Source organism: Python bivittatus, unplaced genomic scaffold, assembly GCF_059951505.1.
Source record: "Python bivittatus isolate LINGU-HERP-01145 unplaced genomic scaffold, Pbiv_v1 ctg000330_np1212, whole genome shotgun sequence".
Lineage (NCBI taxonomy): Eukaryota > Metazoa > Chordata > Lepidosauria > Squamata > Pythonidae > Python > Python bivittatus.
Window position 1 is genome coordinate 6,688,210 of NW_028277058.1, and position 21,490 is coordinate 6,709,699.

Below are 21,490 nucleotides of genomic sequence, written 5' to 3' on the forward strand. Positions count from 1 at the left end.
CAAAACTGCTGCTTTCTTACCTCAGCTGCCTTAAGCCCTTCAGAATGGATAGTCTCCAACACTTCCTTCTGTTCATAATCCCATCTCCAATAGGCTGCAGTGCCTGGCATGCATCTTCCCTTCCAGTGCTGGTCACTGCCCTGTGAAAACATTTCATGCTGGGATTTTATGTTCTCCGCTGGTTGGCAGTTGCCATTTTTAAAAATTGTTGTTTATTTAGAAAATGTGTGTGATCAGCCATCTTAATCAATAACTCTGGGCAGCTGACAAACCAGTTCACAAGAAAAACAATATAAAAACCTCTATAAACAGAACATCGGATATAATTTAAAACAATCCAATACCAAAGAAAACAAAAAATAGTAATAAACATTTCAACAACAACTAGGGACTAGATAAGAAACTGACAGTACAAACATATGTTGATCAACTCTGGCCATAATCTTGCAGTTGATTTATCAATGGGATGTTCCAACAATGAACTACCCTCAAACCTAGAAGCTCATATTGAATTCAACTCTTGCAACTGCCAGAAGGCACCTTTGTATTTATGCCCAGACCCACCCTGTTTCTGCCCAGGCTGGATGAGGCAAGCTCCCCCTTTTTCTCCAGGCCCTACCCACAATATTGCAAAGCTTCCCTTTCCTTTGTTTTTTAAACAACACTGAGTTGTTATATCAGAACATTGCTACTTTGCCTATATGAAGCTGCTATTTAGTTTCCCAGATGTGGGCAAATATCTGGGAAACCAAAAGCAAGGCTTGAGAGTTAGTGAGGAGGGAACAATCCCTAAAAATAAAAGGCAGGCACTGATAGACCACACAGGAGCCAACCAGTAGGTGGCCCTTCTCTGCAGAGATGGGAAGAGCAGGAAGCAGAGGAAAAACTAATTAGGTCTTGTGGTGGCCAGTACTGCAAAACCTCAATTTCCTTTATTTTTAAAAACATCTTTAAGTTGTCATGAAGGAACTTTGTTGCTTGGTTTATATGAAGCTAAGTATCAGTTCTTCATTGCTCCAAAGTTTCCATGGATCCACAGAGGTAGCAAGCAACAACCTGTTCCCTGTTGCTTTCCCTTTGCTTTCCCTGTTATTTTAGCATCAGAACACGGGTGGTATCATAAGGGAAAAAAAGAGAAAGGATCTGTTTTAGGGTCAAGGTGGATAATGGGGGAAGGAAGGTTGAAAGCATCCATGTTGCAAACATTTAGGAAAGCCAAGGCAGGGGGACTAGTGAGAAGGGAACAACCCCTAAAAGTAAAAGGCAGGTGCTGGTAGACTGGTCCACACAGAAGCCAGCTAGTGAGGCATCCATTCCCTGCAAGGATGGGAAGGACAAGAAGCAGAAGAACAACTAATCAGGTCTTATGGTGGCCAGAGATTGGACTGAGTACCACTTCCGTCCAGTTTCCAACCCATTGCAATCCGGACTCGAGTTTCTGAAGCTGGTTTAAGAAACAGCCAGGAGCAGCACAGGACCCTAGGCTGCAGTGTGGAATTGCCCTCAGTCTATTAGCAAAGAATCTAACAATTCTCCGCTCCATAGCAGGTCTTTTAGTTGAGCATGGATTTTCCTTATCTAGGCTTTCCATCAATCTAGTCTTTTGCAATAAGCAGTAAGAGTTGGGATTATTTGTGAGTTTACAATAACCCTAAGGGGGACATTAAAATTATCTTGGCTCAGGATCAGAAGTTCCCAACAAAAGGCAAAACTTTACAGCACCAACATTCTTCTTCAGCTCTGCTTAAAATCCAAGCTCAAAAACAAATTTTGGTTATCTGGGCCATTTACTAACTCTGCTTAAAAGGAGTCAATCTGACTAGTGACTATTGAGAAAGAGTTCTCCTAAAAATGCCATTGGTTCTGCTGGTATGCTGTGTATCAGTGTGTATTATTCCTTCCAGAATAATTTTTTAAATTTATATTTCTATTAGCCATTATTTATGAACAGTACAATTTAGTAACAGAGAATGGCATTTTTTTTAACTAGGACCATACCCTACCATCCCCAATCCACAGCTGTTATTTAGTAAAAACAACAGATTTCCTTCCACCTTTTAGTCTGGTTTCAGTGGTTGGTGATGATTGTACTATGAAATTTTTAGTGGAAAACAGCAGAAAGTATTGTATACAGGAGTTCTCCAAATCTCTCTGAAATTCCATGATGTTCATGGAATGACTTGGATTATTTCCAAGTCATTAAGAAAAGTTAGGAGATTAGAAAAGTTCTCTAATCTATATAGTTTAAAACAATTTAAACCCAAATCACATTTTGAATGAAAATGGAGCAACCTGCATTTAAGCAAGGTTAAATTTGGGATCAATCTGCAATGAATAGGCAATGAGCTTTACTTGAGAAAAAGGCTTGTAAGTCCATTATTGATAGAGACCTTGACTGAATGTATTAAAGTACAATTGCTTCTTCTAATTTCTGTGATGCCGGTATTGTTAACTAGTGTAAAAAAAATAATAATAATAGGAGGTGGTTTATAAGCACACTATATCTGGAAAGTTGTCCAAAGAAAAAATAGTTGACCTCTATTAACAATCAGATGAGCAAGGGTCAGTAATTCATAAAGGTAATTTGATCTCTGCTTCTGGAGCACTGTGTGGGTCAACAGAACACTTCATAAGCAATGGAAAACCTTGACTGATGATAATCAGTGCAGCAAGATAGAATTAGGGTCAGTTAATTGCAATCTAAGGATTGATCCTTAGAATCAATCAGAATCTAAGGGTACTACATTTTTCACCAGCTGCATATAGGGATTGTACAAGATGAAATATCAGCAGGGAAGGCTTTTGTACATGGCACACTGACAAAAAATATTAGAGTGAGTGCTATCTGTGGGAGGCTGAAGTGACCACCAAAAGTTATTTCACTTGTTCATTAGGCAACAATTTCCATGCAGCTTACTCCCCAAAGTTTTTCTATTGTTGAAGCTTTTTTAGTAGATGCCTCAGGGTGGAAAGGATTTTTTATTTTTTACTTAGCTTGGCTCTACATTTGGTCTCCTGACTTGCCTCTAGAAGAAGCTGCTCATTAGTAGCCACTGCTAATGAGGGAGCTTGCTGGTAACTTAGCAAGCTGCCTGTTTCCCCGGCATTTGTTGATGTGGTATGTCACACTTCCAGCGGATCATTGTTTTCTGATAATTATGGGAAAATTTTGTCTGGAGCTCACAGCACTGAATTAAAAAAAGGGATGCCATTTAATTTTTAACAGTCTTGAGTGTTAAATTAATTGCAGTTTCACTGTAGTTTTAAAATAGTTGCTTTTGCAAAGTTGATTCACACTCATAGACATATACAGTCCCAAATATAAAACTTACACAGACAAACGGGTACAGAAATGAAGAATCTATTATTTATTAACCAACTTTGCTGTTCAGTGATTACAATCCATGAACACCAACTAGCAGTCAGAAGACACGATGAAAGCTCCTTAATGGACCAACACATGGACATGTTTAACCATAATTTCAACTGGGAAACTGTCAGCATCTTAGACCAAGCTAAATCCAAAAATGCAAGGGGATTCCTGGAAACTTGGTATTCAGACAAGCCAGCCATCAACAGGCACATAGCAATAAACAATATCTATACACTATTCAAAATAGGCAATAAAAAGGAAACAAAAAGACCACAACACCTCCTCAGCAATCAACACCCAGAGAAACAGAGATTAACATCAGGATTAACCCCAGACAAACAATCAAGCAGTAAACAATACCCTAATCAAGGAACTACCAACTCAGGCTGACAATCAAGCAGTAAACAACAGCCTAATTCAGGAACTACAAGGAGAAAACAACACCCCCACCAACACTGACAGGGCAAGCTACTTTATACAAACAGAAAGCAAACCTGACTCCCTTCTAGCACTGAAGATGTTACCTAGATGGGTAACAAAATGTCTGCAAGAAAACAACCAATCTCAGAGAACCTATCTAACAAAAATAGTTTTAGTACATTTATGTATGCACTAGCTACTTAAGTGGTAATCAGACTGCTGAACCATGGTGTTGATTTTAGAGCAAACTCTGAAGCTTTACTTGTGTTCTTTGGCTTTTAATCATAAAAGATAGAATTTGAAATAAAGTAGAGTCCAAAATTCCATGGGTGTGGAGAGGTACACTTTCTTGGTGAGAGTGTGCTCATGCATATGTACCATTGAAAAAATAATGTTGGCATGATGGCAGCAAAAAAGAACCAAGGTATCACACTTATTTTCTACTGCAAAATTCTATGTGAAATTGGAAACTTAATCTTGCAATATAATCACATAACTTTTATTAAAATCTAACACCAAATAATTAAAGTGAAAAGTCCCTTCTGCAGTTATACCATCTAACTTTTTGCAAGAGATTAGTATAGCACAGTTCTTTTAGAAAAATGGAGGCTGTGAAAAATAGAGATGTAAAGAAAGTAAAATCTACCGATCTTGAAGAAATTTCTAGGTAGGGAGTATGTTAGTTCTTTTGGACAAGGACTTGAAAATATCCTCTCAGGTAACCCAGTTTGGTGCTACTATCTGTAAGATATACCACTCCATTACTGAGGGTTGAAATTTCTCATAATAGTATTTTATTTTCATTTATTTTAGTATCTCTGTTCTTAATTATTTTTAGATCCTATTATACCTATTGTTTTTCAGATAGATAGATAGATAGATAGATAGATAGATAGATGTAAGTTAGTAAGTAAGTAATACTCCTATTATAGATATTTGATTTGAATTGATTTGGATTTCTTTAACTTCAAAATACTATTATCTACTAAAGCATAATCTTCTGGAGAGCAGCGATGGATAAAGTTTAATGCATTTGTGGTTGGCTAGGGACATTTGTAAAAATCAGTTTTGTATAACTTTTGGAAAGCCACACACAATCACACAGATCCTTTTGGAAAGTTGGATTTTAAAATATGAGTTAGGCTTAACTTGTGTTCAGATGAATGAATATATATAAATTAAACATTTGTAAATCTGTATGCCAGACTGTGAGACATAAAAAGCATAGCTCTGTTCGTCTATGAAAACAAATCAAATCTATTATCCTTATTAAAGCCATCCAAAATGACACAACAGTATACAATCTTTTGAGAATTCTTTGCAGGATAAAATCTTATAGAAAGCAAGGAATAGAAAAAAAATAAGTTCAAAAATTAGGCCAGACGTCTTAGCTACAGTATGTGATTTGCAGTTCAAAGTTTTTTTCAAAATGGAGAGATTAGATGCATTACAAAGTAACAGCTATTATTGGTGTGAAATTACACCTGAACAAAAACAACTGCTTTCTTTTCAAAACTCCAAAAACATAAAGGGCATCAGCCCCAATTATTTCTTGCCCAGGCTAAATGGGGAGATGCCTGACTGGAAGAGGTGATGAAATAAAGAAATGCTTCCACTTTATATCAGACAAGCTTGAGAGTAATGTTTAAATGGTACACTAAGTGAAAAAAAAAACACAAATAGGAAAACTGTGCGATATTACCCATTTGAGGCGGTTTGTAGAAAACTGTCAGCCTCCGGAGGTAGAATCCATTGTACACAGCCAAATACAGACATCTCTCAGAAGTTAGACTGGAAACAAGCAAAATAAGCATTCAGGGATACAAGAGTATCTGATGAGTTAATCTATTGTGGCGAACCTAATTAAGCTATTATGAAAGAATTCCAGCAACTGCTTGATTTCAAATCCAAGCCCTATTTATAACAAGTTAACTTGACCAAAAAAGCCAATCCAGTCCGTAAGATCGTTATCCTTCTCTCACCTACATGGTATAACTAGCTTGAAGCTACTCACTTTTGTTTTGGTAATAGGTTTTTCTGATTTCCGACTGTTTTCTTCTAACCTTATGAAAACCACGGCACTATTTCCCAAGGGACAATATGTGTCCATGAAAAAATGAATTCCGGATCTGCAATGTTTAATACATTTCTTAGGGCTAGCACAAGGGATGGTCAAGGTTTAGCTAGGACTTTCTATACTTTGGTAATTGTGCAGCTCACTCTTCCTAAATCTTATAATTTGAATGTTGGGCTGATGTGGCTGTCTTCACAACATTAAGGGCTTGTGCTAAATGGAGTTAAATACAGGGAAACTTTTAATCTGTTATGCTGGCTGTGGAATTCTGGGAATTGAAGTCCACATGTCTTAAAGTTGCCAAGTTTGAAAAACACTGGTCTAATGGAATGTGAGTGGAAACAGGTGGAGCTGTCTTTTCTCCCTAAGTAACTACATTTTCATATTCTTGAAGACTTCCCTGTTCCAGGCTAAGAAGAAAGGGAATGATGACAGCAAAGCCAAGTGCCTAAATCTGGGCTTTCACAAAATATTTGTAGCCTTTAATTTTCCATTTGTGAAAGGGAAAAATTAAAATTTGAGCGACTGGAATGCAGGTTTGTGGTGGTGTGCATTATGTTTAAAATTCTCATAAGAGAGGACAGGTTCTTACCTTGGAGAAGGGCGGTCTGTCTTTTCTTTAACTTGACTAAAAAAGCCAGTCCAGTCCTCAAGGTAGTTACCTTCCCCTGCCTTTATGCCGCAAAGTTTTAAATAAATAATTTCCTCTGTATTGTTTTATTTTTTTGCAGAAGTATAGAATGAGATTTGGTCCAGGGCTAAGCTGAATTCCCATTCCCAATGGTTTCTCTCACAAGAAATTCAGGGGGTGAACAAAAACATCGCCCTCTTTTCCAAAACATGCATTCTAGAAAGTTGGGGAAGAAAAAGTATAACAAATTCTCCAGTCATCCTGACTGGTTCTATTTACAACTTTTACTTTCAGATACACGTGATTCTACTACTTCAGGTAAAGCCAAATTTGCTATGTTATATGTAAAAGGTGTAGCTGATTAATTGATATTCCTAGTTAGTTTTATAATTAATTCTTCCCTACCCATATGTAATTTGTTTATAGTATCAAGTTTGGGGGAGATGGGTGGCATACAAATTTAATAAATAAATAAAAATAAAGTTTTATTAGATACTGGTCATTGAAGTCAATAAAGGTTCTAGTCTCTTCTGAATCTTTTAAACATCAAAAAATAAAATAAAATAAAAAAATAGGTGTAATAGAATGGAATGCTATATGGCCCTTACATGTCGCAACTACTCATTAATTTTCATATCATTTGCACAAACTGGCTAAACTGGCTTAGGATAGGAATATAGGAAGTTAAGAACATAGTTTTCCTAACCCAGACAGAAAGTGCTGTTGATGTAGGATAATCTACTACACTGCTTCTCAGTATCATGGATACTTGTAGTAGAGCTAGTTTTCCCCTTGGTTTTCATCTTGACCTTTAATTAAGTTCCCTTAAGCCTGCTGTTACATGGACATTTTACACTTCTGTGTGGGAAAAATACAAGGCATTCTAGTCCACCCAAGGCTCAATTTCTGTAGAAGGAGGTCATTAGAGACTTACCACATTTATTTACTCATATATACACACTGTGCATAAAATGCGGTTTCACAGCATTCATTTCTAGTGGACTGATAGTGATAATGATTTCCTGTGAAGAACAAAGACTGTTCTATTCTTCTCAGATTGAGCTCCAGAAAGTACTACTTTCCTTTCATACACAAACATCTCCATCAGTATTTTTTTTTTAATCTAGTGGGGTCATCACCTTGAGGGACAACTGCTTAGTGGTCACTGCGATTCCTGACCTAAAAGATATAAAGGATCTTTGCTAAAAATGTAATAATAACAACAGCAACAAACAAATAGCAGTTGGAACAGTACATTAAAAAAAACTAAATCTTGGGCATGGTCTCTGTTTCCCCAAACAACAGGATTCTAATTTCTAATCAGTCTGTCCCAATAAAATGTATAGCTCCTTGATCTTGTCTTCTGATTACTAGCAGAAGTGAATGGTGTAAAACACTAAATTCCCGAATTCTTGGATCCAAATAAGGTGATGGGTGCATGGTGTTTATTTTTTTTTTTTTAACTCTTGAATTTATTCTACTGACACAGCCTATGTACACAACTCAGCAATAATACAGAACAGAAAGTATTTTTAAAATAATTGTTTTACATTTCTGGTGGTTCAACCATTAGGCTGCATGTAGAATCCAACTCAAAATACAGCAGGCTATCTTTCATCTGCTTGGAGTGAAAAAATAATACTCCCATTCTTTTGGCACAGAAATTATCCTGAAAGAATCCAGGGTTTGGACTCCTGTTTGTGATTTATTTATTTCCTTCCTTTTTTAGAAAACATTCAAAATGCCAGTTTTTAAAAAACCTGTGGATTTATAGCATGAAATTTCTATTTAGAAAATAAATGCGTTTTACAGATCATAAACATACATATTTGGATCGTGCTACCAGTGAAGAAAGGAATACTCTAATTCTTACAGGATTCCAAGTACATATCTGAACAGTTGAGACAGAAGGCCTTCAGAAACCATTAGCTTACCACATGCAAGGCCAGCTCCAGACTAAGGCCGAGGAGACACTGCCCTCGGGGTGTTGTGTCTTGGGGGTCACCAAAACTGAAAAGACTTCCGAAAAACACAATAAAAAAGCAAAAAAGCAGTAATGGCACTCTCTGTGAACCAGAGCACCCACTCAAGGGTTAAATATAATTAAGAAATAAGAGGACGCCTTTTTAATTTTTCTAACAAAATTGGAAGATGATCTAAACCATACGGGGTACCAGAATATAACTTTGCCTAGGGTGTCAAAATGTCTAGAACTGGGTTGACCACAAGGCAACATGCTGGTAGTTTATGGGTCTTCTCTTTATGATATGTATTTTGTTTCAGAGTCATAAGCGGCTAAAAAGTAAGAGAGCAACATTTTTGTTCTCTACCATGTTGTTATTCTCTTTCTATTAGACTATTTTGTTTTGTTACTTTGCACTTTCAAAAGTTTGGGAGTGTGACTTGATACAAACCAACAAAGGACAAGCCTCTAGAGAAAGAAATGGATTTTGAAGGATTTGTAACTTGTATAGATAGTCAGTGAGATCACCGTGCAGATGAGCATTTATCGAACTGGGTCTGCTGTCTTATACACACTACATCCAGCGTTTCATTTGATCTCAATAGGTGATGTCCAAGTAAACATGCGGTTTAACCAGCTGCAGGGCATGTATTATTTATTGACATTTTTCCTCATAAATATGAAGAGAGAAAGACAGGGACACCTTCTGTCTCATTTTCTTTCCATGCAAACCCTGTTAAAAAAGGCTACAAAATCATAGGGAGAATTTTTTCTGGTTTTGAATTTCAATGAGTCACTATACTCATTTCTAGATAAAAGAGGATCATATATAGAAACTTGAAATATAACTTAGCAATTATATCTAGGATTCTTCCTATTTGTGAGGGGATAATTCTGGAAAAGTTTGGATGCTCCCTTAATTTAATTGACTGATATTTTGAGAGTTATAGTTTGAAAGTAGTTGCTTTAGACATGACAAAAGGCTTGTGCATGCAGAGTAGTATATATAGTTCTGCTTTTTTTCATTTCATACTAAACACTTATGAAATAATAATCTGCTTTTGAAATTACCTTCTGTTTGGGAAATGAAAGCCAAAAGCTCCTTTTGATGTAATGAAGCGGTTGAGCAGTTTCTTGGATCCCGCTCAGTACTACCAAAATAGCAAATACCTTCAGGATGTTGCAACTGTTCGTACTATTAGATATTAAGAACATACATCTAAATATGTAATTTTCTACTTTATATTTTCTGTCATGCTCAATTAGAGAGGGGATAAGCTGAATTTAAATGAATAATAAGGTCATACCTACTGAGTTGTATTAAAAAAAAATCTCTGAGTTCTTGTAACGGGAAGAAGGAATAACCTTGAGGGAAAAGAGCCACAATGAAGACAATGGTCAGATAAAAGAAATTTGAGTCCAGACCAGATCTGTAATCCAAGTAAACATCTCAGAAAAGACCTTTCCTAGTTCTCATGAAGATAAAGGGAGGGAAGGGAAAAGCACATTCGGATTTGCAAGATTCTGTTATTATAACCTTATAATAAATGTAGTGCTTGTGTGACTTTGGTTTCCTAGTCTGGTCTACCTTGGACGGTTGACAATTCTACTTCTCTCTCTCTCTCTCTGTGTCTATGTGTGTCTATGTGTCTGTGTATGTATGTTTGTCATCTCTTATTACAATTCTTCACACTTATTCAGGGTTGAGGTTAATTCTGGGATCACATGCATTATAGCAAAGCACAAAGAGTTTGCATGAACTGAAGCACCTTCTCCTCCACAGAAGTTTCTTTTTGTTGGTGTTTCTGATATGTTTAGTTGAAGGATCTAATATAACACTGCCAACTATAATCACTCTCATTGCCTAGCAGTTTTCAATCTATGTTGCATGTCCAGTGAAGTGAAAGGGTCATTTCATCAAAATCTTGGGTAAATATATGCAAAAAATATTTTTAAATGTCTTTGGAACTTGCTTTTCTGATTCCTGTTTCCTCTAGAATAGTTTTTTCTAAAAAAAAAAAAAAACACTCATTGGTTGGTGTCAGTTTGTGTACCTATGCCTCTGTGCACCTGTGTGCATTTCATTGCAGCTCTGAGTCATTATTTCTACAGTTGGTTTTAATTTATTCTGTGAAGCTCATTATCTGAAATACAGCAGTTTGAGCATGTTCCATCAGACAAGCAATCGTTATTTTATGCACTGATCTTTATGATGATTGGATGAATTAATCAAACAACTGGTACAGTAAACTAAAAACAGCTTCATACCTTCCTCCATTAGCATAATCACATTATGTTTCTTAAACAACATTCCAGAAATCTTCACATTCAATCTGGTGCATTGGGGAAGTGAATTAATTAAAATCCAAAAATAATAATGTTAAAAAATATGGTCAGATATCTAGTAGAGTTTATTATAAGCGAGTGCCAGAAATGCTAAAAATAAGATATACTAGGGGCCAGTCTGATGATACATTTTTTTTTGTGCATCCTACATTGTATGTAAGAAATTGATCTGTGTATCAATGGAAAAAACAAACTGCATTACTCTTTTGAATTCACTTTTAATTTTGAGTAGAAAAGTTGGAAACACTTAATATATTATATAGTACATGGAGCTATTATACACAACTTTCTGTAAGGGCTCTTTCAACGCCCCCCCCCCAAGCTCCGCTTCCACACTAATTTTTAAAATCAAATATTGTTAAACCCTAAAATATCCCTTTTTGTTTAAGTGAAAGACACACACACACACATTTGTACACAAATTGTCAAACTATGAAGTCTTTTCCTGGAGTGTTAATTATGACAACGGATGTTACCAAATTATTTTCTTTTATTCCTAAATCATAGCATGGAACTAATTCAGTCCCACTGAAATCTATGGCCAATTACTTTTCATAATAGGGAAGGGTAAAAGTTGGTTTGTAATAAGTCATAATAATAATAACAATAATAATAGCCATACCAATATGTGCATGTTTGTGTGTGAGAGAGTGATAAAACAAGATCCTACATTTGCTGAGTACAAAGATGTACTTCCTCATCTGTACATATAAGAACAAGATAGATAATCCTGCTTTTACATCCATATTTTTTTAAAAAATAATCATATAGCAGTGTAGTCTTTTGTATATCCATATATGAAGACCACAGATGTTGCTATTATCTTATCATAATTGAGAAAATGCAAAAAAGATTAAATTTTCTCATGCCTGATTCAAATTTTACTGCCCTTATATGAGTCAGTCTTCATTACCAAGCAGTAACGTCTGTCAGCTTCTTACTGTATGTTTACTGAACGAGGTAAAACATCCACCCCACTGCCAATCTGCCACCTACTTTCCTGCAAGTGTGATGGTACAGTATAGCTGAAATGGAAGCATTGATGCATGACCGTTTGTGAACATCACCATGGTGAAGATTTATATGTATTTTAGACACCTCACTTAGAAATTCAGAAATTCTGGCCTTATAAATCCCAAATCTTTTCACATAACAGAATCCCAAATCTCTCCGTATAAATTAATCTTCCATATCTCTTCACCCAGAGGTTTGGAGGGTGCCATGATAGCGAAGGCAGTGTTAAATCCAATATAACTGGTTGTGTAATGCAGCTTTATTCTTCTTTTGGATTTGATTCCAAAAAGTTTCTTGAAAGTAGCACTTATCTCCAACTCTTTCAAGTAGCCATGCAAGGTCAGCTGCATAACCTGGGAAATGATGGCGCTCCTCTAAGGATGCTATGTTCATCTTCTGAGATACCTTTTCTGGGAATGCTTAATAGCTCTGTAGTCTATTTGATCATGTAAATCATGATCAACATTTCCCCAAATTATTTTTCTATATTTCCTGTGGTGGTGAGCCCTTTGTATAGTTGTTTTGCTTCTGAGCTGGCATCATTTCTGAGGGAATGGCTCAGTTCTCTGTCAGGAAGCAAAGTGTTTCAAAGCTGGGCCTCTTTGAAAAGTTGAGGTAATTTTACAAACTTGAATAGAAAAGTTCATCAGTTCCATCTTTTACTTTCTATCACCAGCATGTGTTCTCTTACTTTCCTTGACCATCCTTTTCTTCCCTATTCAAAATTTGGTTCCCTCAGAGCTTTACATTTATCAGGTACTGTGTCCAAGAACATTCACTCCTTGGTGTTGAGGCTGATGTTTTCCCTTCACCATACTTCCCTACATTTTTACCAAATGTCTCCAAATTCCTCCCAATCACTCCATTAAACCCTGATTTACTTGTTGCTTTCATATTATTTCAGAAGAACACTGAATCAGAGGCGGGCACATTATTTTGAAATAATATGGGAGAAAAGAGAATATTGACAAGTTAAATCAAAATGTGTGATGAATCCAGACATTTATTTTGGATGAAGGGATAGTACTGCATGTACATGTGTGTGTGTATGTGTGCAAACATACATACACACATACATTTCTTAACACATTTTATCCAAACATTCCTTGATAAGTGTGATTTTGTATCAAAAGTATATTTGCATTAATACACTTAATGAACTATTATTTACCTAGGTCTAACGCTTCGTATTTTTCTTAAAAGAAAAAGTCCTTCCTTCAAAACTAACTTTTCTTAGGGCAGCTTACAATTTTTTTTTTTTAATCACAAAAGCATCACAAAATTCAGAAAAGTACAAATTTTGGCATACACTTACATTCCTTTTCACTTTGTCTAAGTTTGGCTGATGTTAATGTGGCTATTAGTTGTAATGCTTCTATATTCCTGACTTCAGTAGATATTCACTGTCATCCTATTGAGATAACCGTGTGGAATTGGTTAATGATAATTAAGAATGGGAGTTATATCTGAGTAAATTCTTGACCAAGGACAATGGCAAGGAGCTTGCCATTTTGAACTTCTGGTTTTGAAAAACAAGAGCAGATCATTCATGAATTCATTAGATTCTTGTATTTTCAGAGGGAAAGACCTACTTGATGGTATGACTAAAACCAAGTTGTTCAGCTACTCCCTATTTACTTCTTTAATTGGTTTCATTTGGAAAGAAAATTGATAAAAGATGTGAAAAAAGAAAGGAAGACCATAAACAGAAGGACGTCCTTGGGATTTCAACTAAAGTTCTGTGAATAAGGCTCCCTCTAAAAGAAACCTTTTCTTTCACACACCTTTATCTTCACTTATGAAAACACATGTATTAGCTTTCCTATCACTGTTATATTCAGCTTTCAAACAGGTACATTTAAATTTTAGGCTAAGATTCAGATACTTGCATTTAATTTCCCTGTAGGTCTCTACATGTGAATATCTCAGGCTGTTAAAATAGTCATGATGGTCTCTCATTTTACTTAAACTGTTCATACTTTTATGATCCCTTTATAATAGAACTCCTGAGAGAAAGTGGAGCTCTGTTGCCAAACATTTCTCACCACAATAAAAGTTTACATTATGCCAAACACTTGATAGCTATAAAACCTGATTCATTTTTTTTTTTACTTCAAAATATAATTACTGGCAGATGTTTTGTAGCCTCAGATATAAATAAATGTGATTTCTTGCAGGATTGATAATTAGTGAATTATGGAATGGGGTCTCATGATCAAAATAGATCATTCAGGCCAGTATTAATTAAATTACTATTAAGCCCTAGACTAAAGATTGAATTAAAATGGCTTTGAATTGTTAGCTCTGGAAATGTTATGTGATACAAAATTGGAAAGACTAAAGTCCATCAGTCACAGAACTGTATCTCCATTTTGATCAAGTGTCCTTTGTATCTTAGAAATGGAAATGGATGTGGGAACTCTTGTGATATTTAAGTGCTTAAAGAAATATTTAAATAAGTGTCAAGATATTGGGATGTGTGTACTCATTATTAGGAGTCTGTATATGGATTATGAAGCTTCACTTTACAGTCATGATCTTTTACAAAACATAACTAGATTTTCAACCTCCATAGAAAAGAGGGCTAGTGAAAAATACAAAGTAACGCAAGGAATGAAGAGGTCAAAGATTTAGAATTAGACATTTTTCCTACCAAGACTTTGGACTAGCCAATCAATTAGAACCCTTTTGAGGTTAGCTGGTATGAATTTGTATGTATCAACAATTTCCAGAAAGGGAGTTCCTTTAATCCACTGAGGAATTAAATTTTTATTCCTCTACAATCTTTCAAGGCATTAATTTTGTCCCAAGCCAAGTGTCTTGGCAATGCCAATCGAAAATGCAAGACATACAATTAAAAGGGACCTAAGAACTAGCATATGTGGACCTAGTGGCTTTAAATTTAAGATGGAAAACTTATATTGTGGTTCCTGTGCTCAGCACAAATATATTGAATAATAAAGATTCTGAAAGTAAGACATATTTTTATGGCTGGGTTGACTTGTATTTATGGCTTTTACAATATGCATCATTTTATAGCTATATATTAACATTTATTTTGGGAAGTACAGCTATAATTAAATTTTACAGCCAATTAAGTTGATGTCTCACTGTCATCCAGTTAAATTAGTATTTTAGATTCTTGAAACAATTAGATAATACTCTTAGCAGCTTTGTTCCTTGTATAAATTTAGGAAGAGGAAAGATAGTCTGTGGTTTTAAGAAAGCTTAAATCTTATACCTTTTCTTAGGAGGGAGGAAGCCCAACCACATTATTGCATTAGTTCAGTAATTAGAGAAGGATATATTGTGTTAATTAAATAATAAACTTGTTTCTAATTGATGTCACAATGTGATTTATGGGTGTTGCAAGGGATTAAAAAAAAAAGATTATGTTGCAAATAAAGAGGTTAGCTATCTGTTATCAGTACAGTCAAGAAAGTAGACCTTTGAATAATGAGTTTTGAGTTTGACTGAAAAATAATCCTAGAGAAGTGGACTTAATATATTTTTTCCTTAATTGGATATCATTAAAGATTCATATCCTATGTTTCTACAAAGTTCAGGTTGCATAAATGCTTGTCAAGAAATTTAATGTCAATGTTATTTTAAGTATTATTTTTAATACTTTGATTCCAGAAAATATGTGTCTCAAGCTAAGCAGGGTCAGACCTGGTTAGTACTTAGATGGAAATCACCAGAGAATATCAGCTTAGTAGAATAAAATGGGATGAAGGTAAAGACAAATTACTTCCATATTGTTGTCAATAAAACTACATGGAAACTATATCGACCATTCATGAAATCATGATTCATGGAATCAAGCTTGAATGAAAAGGGATATTACTTTTAAGATATTTTAAGAGTCTCAACAGGTGGCAACACCATCCTGACTTTGGCTGTTCTTGAAAAAGCTTAAAAGGGTCAGTCCTAGTTAGTTTTAGATAGAGACCACCAGAAAATTCGAGGTCTGTAGACTAGACTTGGACATTAAAACCATATCCCAAGAAGAAAACAATGGTATTCAGTTCCATATTGTTGTCAAGAAGACAACCTGGATGTGCACCAAGAATCAAGTTTGAGGCCTGATTACTTTGATTTTCAAGATGTATCAAGCAGAGCTTTAATGTTCAGAGCGCAACATAGATGATTTGAGGTGTCTTCCTTTAGTTAAACAATGTGAGAAAGCATGACTTCTGGAATTCTTTCCGAGTCTTTGGTATCAGCTGTACCCTGGGTCACATAGCCAGGAGGAAAAGTTTAAGAATGGAGCAGTCAGCAGTGCAAGGTTTTCCCCAGCTGTGTCTTCCATATGGATGCACTTGAAATATATTTTTCTGCATGATTCCTCTCCCCTCCCATAATTTCCAGTCTGATCTGTCCTACTTTCTTTTGCCTGTATCTGTTGCCATACCAAAATTGCTCCTGTACTGTTCAGTTTTTATAGTGCTATCCTGCTAACAAAGTCCTGAGCTCCTTAACATAATTTATTCCCCACACTCCATGCTTCCCACTGTATATATGCACACAAAACACACAGATGCAATATGTTACTTGGTTAAACAGAAGAAAGTGTAGGATCAGCCACCCCTGGAAAAGGGATTGGTAAAAATTTCCAAAGTCATGCTCTGATTTAATGTTATATATAGCATTCAGGGTCAAGGTTAATTCAATGTAACCTCAGGCTACATCTGATCTCATTCTGACAACCCTTGTTCCTTTTGTGTTTCCACTTCCATGCAGATAACTTCATTTCTGTTTTTTGTTTTGCTTTGAAGGGTTTACTGATGACATTGGGAAGTAGTTCTGTTTGATTTCCTATTACAATTATGCTGAAGCTTTAAGATTTACAAGATGCATGTTTGTGACTAAAAAGGGCAGTGTTTACAGTGGAAGTATTGGGATACAAACCCTGCATTTCCTGTATTTTTAGTGGTGATAAAAAACAAACATGTTTTCCTTCTGAATGATTTTCGATCTTTTAAGTAAAAACATTTAAGATGACATTCAGCATGTAGGCATAATGTACAAGAATGGATGGAATGTATTTATTTAGTCCGAATTATCTAATGTTTAATGAATATGGAAACATAGGAGGGGAGTTTGGAGATTTAATTGCACATAATGAAACCTAGGCATTTCCACTGTTTCCTACCTCTCTCTCATTTGAGAAGTTAGCTAGTTTGAACTTGCTTACTGTAGCTTTGGATTTAGTTAACATGGGGAATCATAGTTCCAAGCTTTCCCAACTGTGGAAGGAGAGCAGAAAGTATAACTTTGCCCTTCAGACATGAAGAAAATACAAACTTTAGTTCCTGGTTTGCAACAAAACATGATCCTGATCATAAACTGAGCAATGGTCACTCACTAATTAAAGTATGTATGAACATACTGCTAATCTATTTCACACTGATATAAAATAGGTAAATATCATACACAATCACTACAATTACGTATATATTGCAGGCTGGAACTGAAGCAGGTTTTCTCAGAAAATATATTCCATAATATAAAGTAAAAGTGAAAACAGTTGGAAGTAGAGGGCATTTCAAGTGGGTTTAATTGAATGATAGACCTATCGTGTTGGAGAATGCATCATCTCTTTGCACCTATGATCTGTTTTGACCAAGGGCAAAGAGAGATGAAGGTAAGTATCTTCATACACAGTCCCTGTTTCTGTTTCTTACCTGGCCTACTGTTAATGAAATTAGTCTCTTTGTTTAAGAGAAAAAAAGAAACACTTTTTTTTCCTTCTCCATCTTCAAAATGTGGTTTAGATAGAAGTGAGGCTTTCCTATCCAACACATTTCTTAATCTAATTTGTGTGGGTGTGTGCGCACGTGGGTGTGCACCTTTGAGGCAGTTTTGACTCTTGGCAATTGCCTGGGCAAGTCCCTGCAGTTTTCTTGGCAAGATTTCAGAAATGGTTTGCCATTTCCTTCTTCCTAGGGCTGAGAGAGAATGACTGGCCCAAGGTCATCCAGCTGGTTTTGTGCCTAAGGTGGGACTCGAACTCATGGTCTCCCAGTTTCTAGGCTGGTATCTTAGCTACTACACCAAATTGGCTGTCTAATCTAATTTTTACTTCAAATATAATGAATATCTGTCAGTATTCACCAATAGCTGTGCTAAGCCCATACTCTGGATCCAAGACAACTGTATTATGAACATTTTCCTTTTTCAAAGGATTTTCTGCTACTTAATTACCTAGCATTATTTTAGCAGCCCATCTATACTCAGGAGTGTATAGGAACTGTGCTGAATTCTAACCTCCAACACTTTGTCATTTTCTATTTCTGATTCTAGGAACACGAGTATCTGAAGACTGGGAGGCAATGATACCAAAACAGCAGATCCAATGGGGTAATCAAAGCCCTGCCCATTTTTACATGCATGAGATATATATGTCATGTGTTAAAAAGGGGCAGGACTTGATTACCCAGTTGTGCTGCCATTTTGACATCATTGAACCCTTGTGTGGACAGCTGGACCTAGAAAGCACTTATATTAATAAGGTAGATCCTTAGTGGCATCTTTAGTCATTTACCTGGTAAACATCAGTCTCAAAAATAAATGAGTTGCAACTGCCAGCTACAATGAAAAAGTATAATTGTGCCTTTATAGGTCTTCTATTCATTTGTTGGGTTATGCCTTTATTCTCAAATCTGGTTTTAAGGTCCTGATTGTGTGCTGAATAATATAACTAGTAAGGGTGGTGAGCATAAAACACATGACTTCTTAGAGTACCACAGCAGTCACGGAACTCCTTTTCAGTTCATTTATGCTTAGCCCTGCAGTAGATAACTTTAAGAAGAGCTTGAAGGCTTCTCCACTAACTTATTCTTCAGCACTTCCTTTAATTAACAATGCGATTAGCTTGGATGATTCAGAGATAAACACTTCTGCCTTATCCTTAAGTGTATCAAATATTTGTCTTCCTAATTTGCTTTTTTTCTGGGCTTTGAGAATTATACTTAATGTTAATCTGTATCAATTATGCATGGCCAAGTATTAAACACAAGCACAAATATAATACTTTAGACCTATATTTTAATTTTTGCATAAGGATATCAGCAACTGATACCATAAATTGAATAGTGCTATGCGTCCAAATTCTCCCAAAATCTTAAAATGTGAGCAATCAAGATCACTCTGTAAGAAAGCCATATGCAGGCCTCAGTTTGTATCGATAATAGTTTTTGTTTAGAACAGTGTTTCTCAACCTTGGCAATATGAAGATCTATGGACATCACTCTCATTATTCCTCACCAGCCAACACTGGCTTAGAAGTAACAAACCATAAGGTATTCTCATATAAATAAGACTGAAACACACCTTGCTTCCAATGTGGTATGCTAACCAGGAAATAGATGTAGAGAATATGAAGGCATTCTGTCCTTTTAAATTAAAATTGAATGATATGAATGCTGTAAAAAAAAAAAGTATAAATATAATTAGCCAGCTGTTCAGCGAGAATCACTAAGCTGAAAACAGAGGGTTTAGAAACAATATCCTGAGTAGGTTCTGTTTCTTAAAATAGTTCCTCCTCCCATCACCTCATTTATAAGACAAAGGTTGGAAATCTGATGGCAAATACACTAATCATATTTCTAACAGGTCTGGTACATTTTTGTGATAAAAATTACAGCATTCTTCATCCAGTGGCCTGAAAATAATCATTTGCATGTGTATGGGTGGTGTAGATTTGTTTAGTCACATTTAATGTGAATTTCATTTCATGTTCTCTTCCCAAATTAGTACTTGAATGAAAACTTAATAATCTTTGATTATCATACAGTTCCAATTCTTGAACTTTCTATACATTTTCTGCTGAGGAAGACTGTCTAACTTAGATTTGTATGTTGTTTTACACTAGTGTTTTTCAAACTTGGCAACTTTAAGATGTGTGGACCTCCCAGAATTCTTTTCATGCTGGCTGGGGAATTCTGGGAGGTCCACACATCTTAAAGTTGCTAAGTTTGAAAAATACGGTTTTACACAATACCAAACAATAATTCTACCCATATTTAATCCCAGTAGCTTTATAGGATTCCTTTTCTTCTACTACCAAAATAAGTTGTTGCCACTTTTCCCAGCTTCTTATTTAGCAGGTGAAATACATTGTGAATATTAACTGTGTTGAAGCATTCAATCTGCCAGGGACGTGTAATTAATTTTGAGTTCAGAACCTTCTTGTACAACACAGAGTATTCAATACATAGATTTGTGTCAGCGTCTGTGCTAGCAAACTGATTTCTTATCTCTCTTCTTTTTAACAGGGTTGGAACGAATTGCAAGAGATTCTGCTTATGAACAAGAAGGAAAGGTTCAGTTTGTCATTGATGCTGTGTACTCTATGGCATATGCATTACACAACATGCATAAAGAGCTTTGCCCTGGATACGTTGGACTTTGTCCTCGCATGAGTACAATTGATGGCAAAGAGTTGCTTAGTTACATCCGGGCAGTAAATTTTAATGGTAAGTTCATGCTATTTTTATCTGTGCTAGATATATTTTCATCTACAATGAGATACTTTGAAGCTCTTTTCAGAAAGAGGTCTTCTCCTCGCTCTCACCTCCCTCCCTCTCTCTCTCCCATTTTTTTTTTTTAAAAGGGGGGGTACTTTTTCACTTGCTCAGAATCTCTATTTGTCTTTGTTCTTTTGAAGTTGATATTAAACTTCGTTTGGAAAAGGTAGATATTAAACCTAAGTTTAATCTAAGTTGAGCCAAATAGATGAATGGAAAATTGCTCCTCCAGAAGCAAATTATGTAGTCCTTCTATAACTGTGATAGATAACGTATTCATTAAGGAAGAGAGAGGCAGAGATCATGCACTCTTTAGTTTTAATTTTTGTAACCTAGCTTAATAATGTCTTTGTAGATAGAAAATGTTTGAAGTTAGATCTATAATTACTGATAGAAGCATCACTTCTTTCTGAATCTTTCCTTTGTGTTATTTCATTGCTACACATTTAATATGCTTGATTTATCCTGGGTTACTATGGATAAAATGTTGGCTTGCTCCACTCTTTGCATGCAGAATGGAAACTGATTAGGAAGGAATGACATCATAATATTCAATTTGTAGTGTTGGTTTCCTGATGGCTTAAAATCTCAGCTTGTTTGACAGTAATAAATCAGGGATTCCAGGATTCTAATAGGCAGACTTTTTCTAGGTAGTTCTATGTAGTTAGTCTGATTTGCTTACACAATGGGAGAAGAAATGCAGGCATGAACAGGTTATATGTATTAGTATGTTGCTTATTCACAGTAAGTCAATAACCCAGTTATTACTGTTCTGAGCAAACAGCTATTATGTTTGACTTCAGCAGTTGAGCCAGAAACCCTGCATACTATTGAGGATGCTCTCTCACTTCTAAGCTAAACTCTATAAATTATTGTACAGCTGGGATCTCCATATGTAATAATGTTTATAGAGAAATGTTTAATATGTATTAGGCTGAAGAGGACAAGAGGAAGGTGAAATAAAGTTTGTCAAGGCACCTGCGTCCTCCTGAAAAATCATTGTTGTCCTGCTGCTGGAGTGTGTTTTATACAGTTTTCAAAGGGAGAGGCAGGATAATCTTTATAATATTATTCTTTTTTGCCAGACATGCCTGCAAACCATGGGTAGAACAGCACTGTTAGATTATACTTGACTGAC

At 35.7% G+C, this 21,490-nt stretch overlaps 1 protein-coding gene across 1 annotated transcript in view; it reads left to right on the plus strand.

Moving 5' to 3' along the window:
• The window catches only part of GRM8 (glutamate metabotropic receptor 8), a 438,099-nt gene that overhangs the window by 279,050 nt on the left and 137,559 nt on the right, over positions 1-21,490 (plus strand). Inside the window, exon 6 of the mRNA XM_088141669.1 lies at positions 20,101-20,301. Coding sequence (XP_087997795.1) covers positions 20,101-20,301 — 201 coding nt within the window. The remainder of the gene's footprint in view (positions 1-20,100; positions 20,302-21,490) is intronic.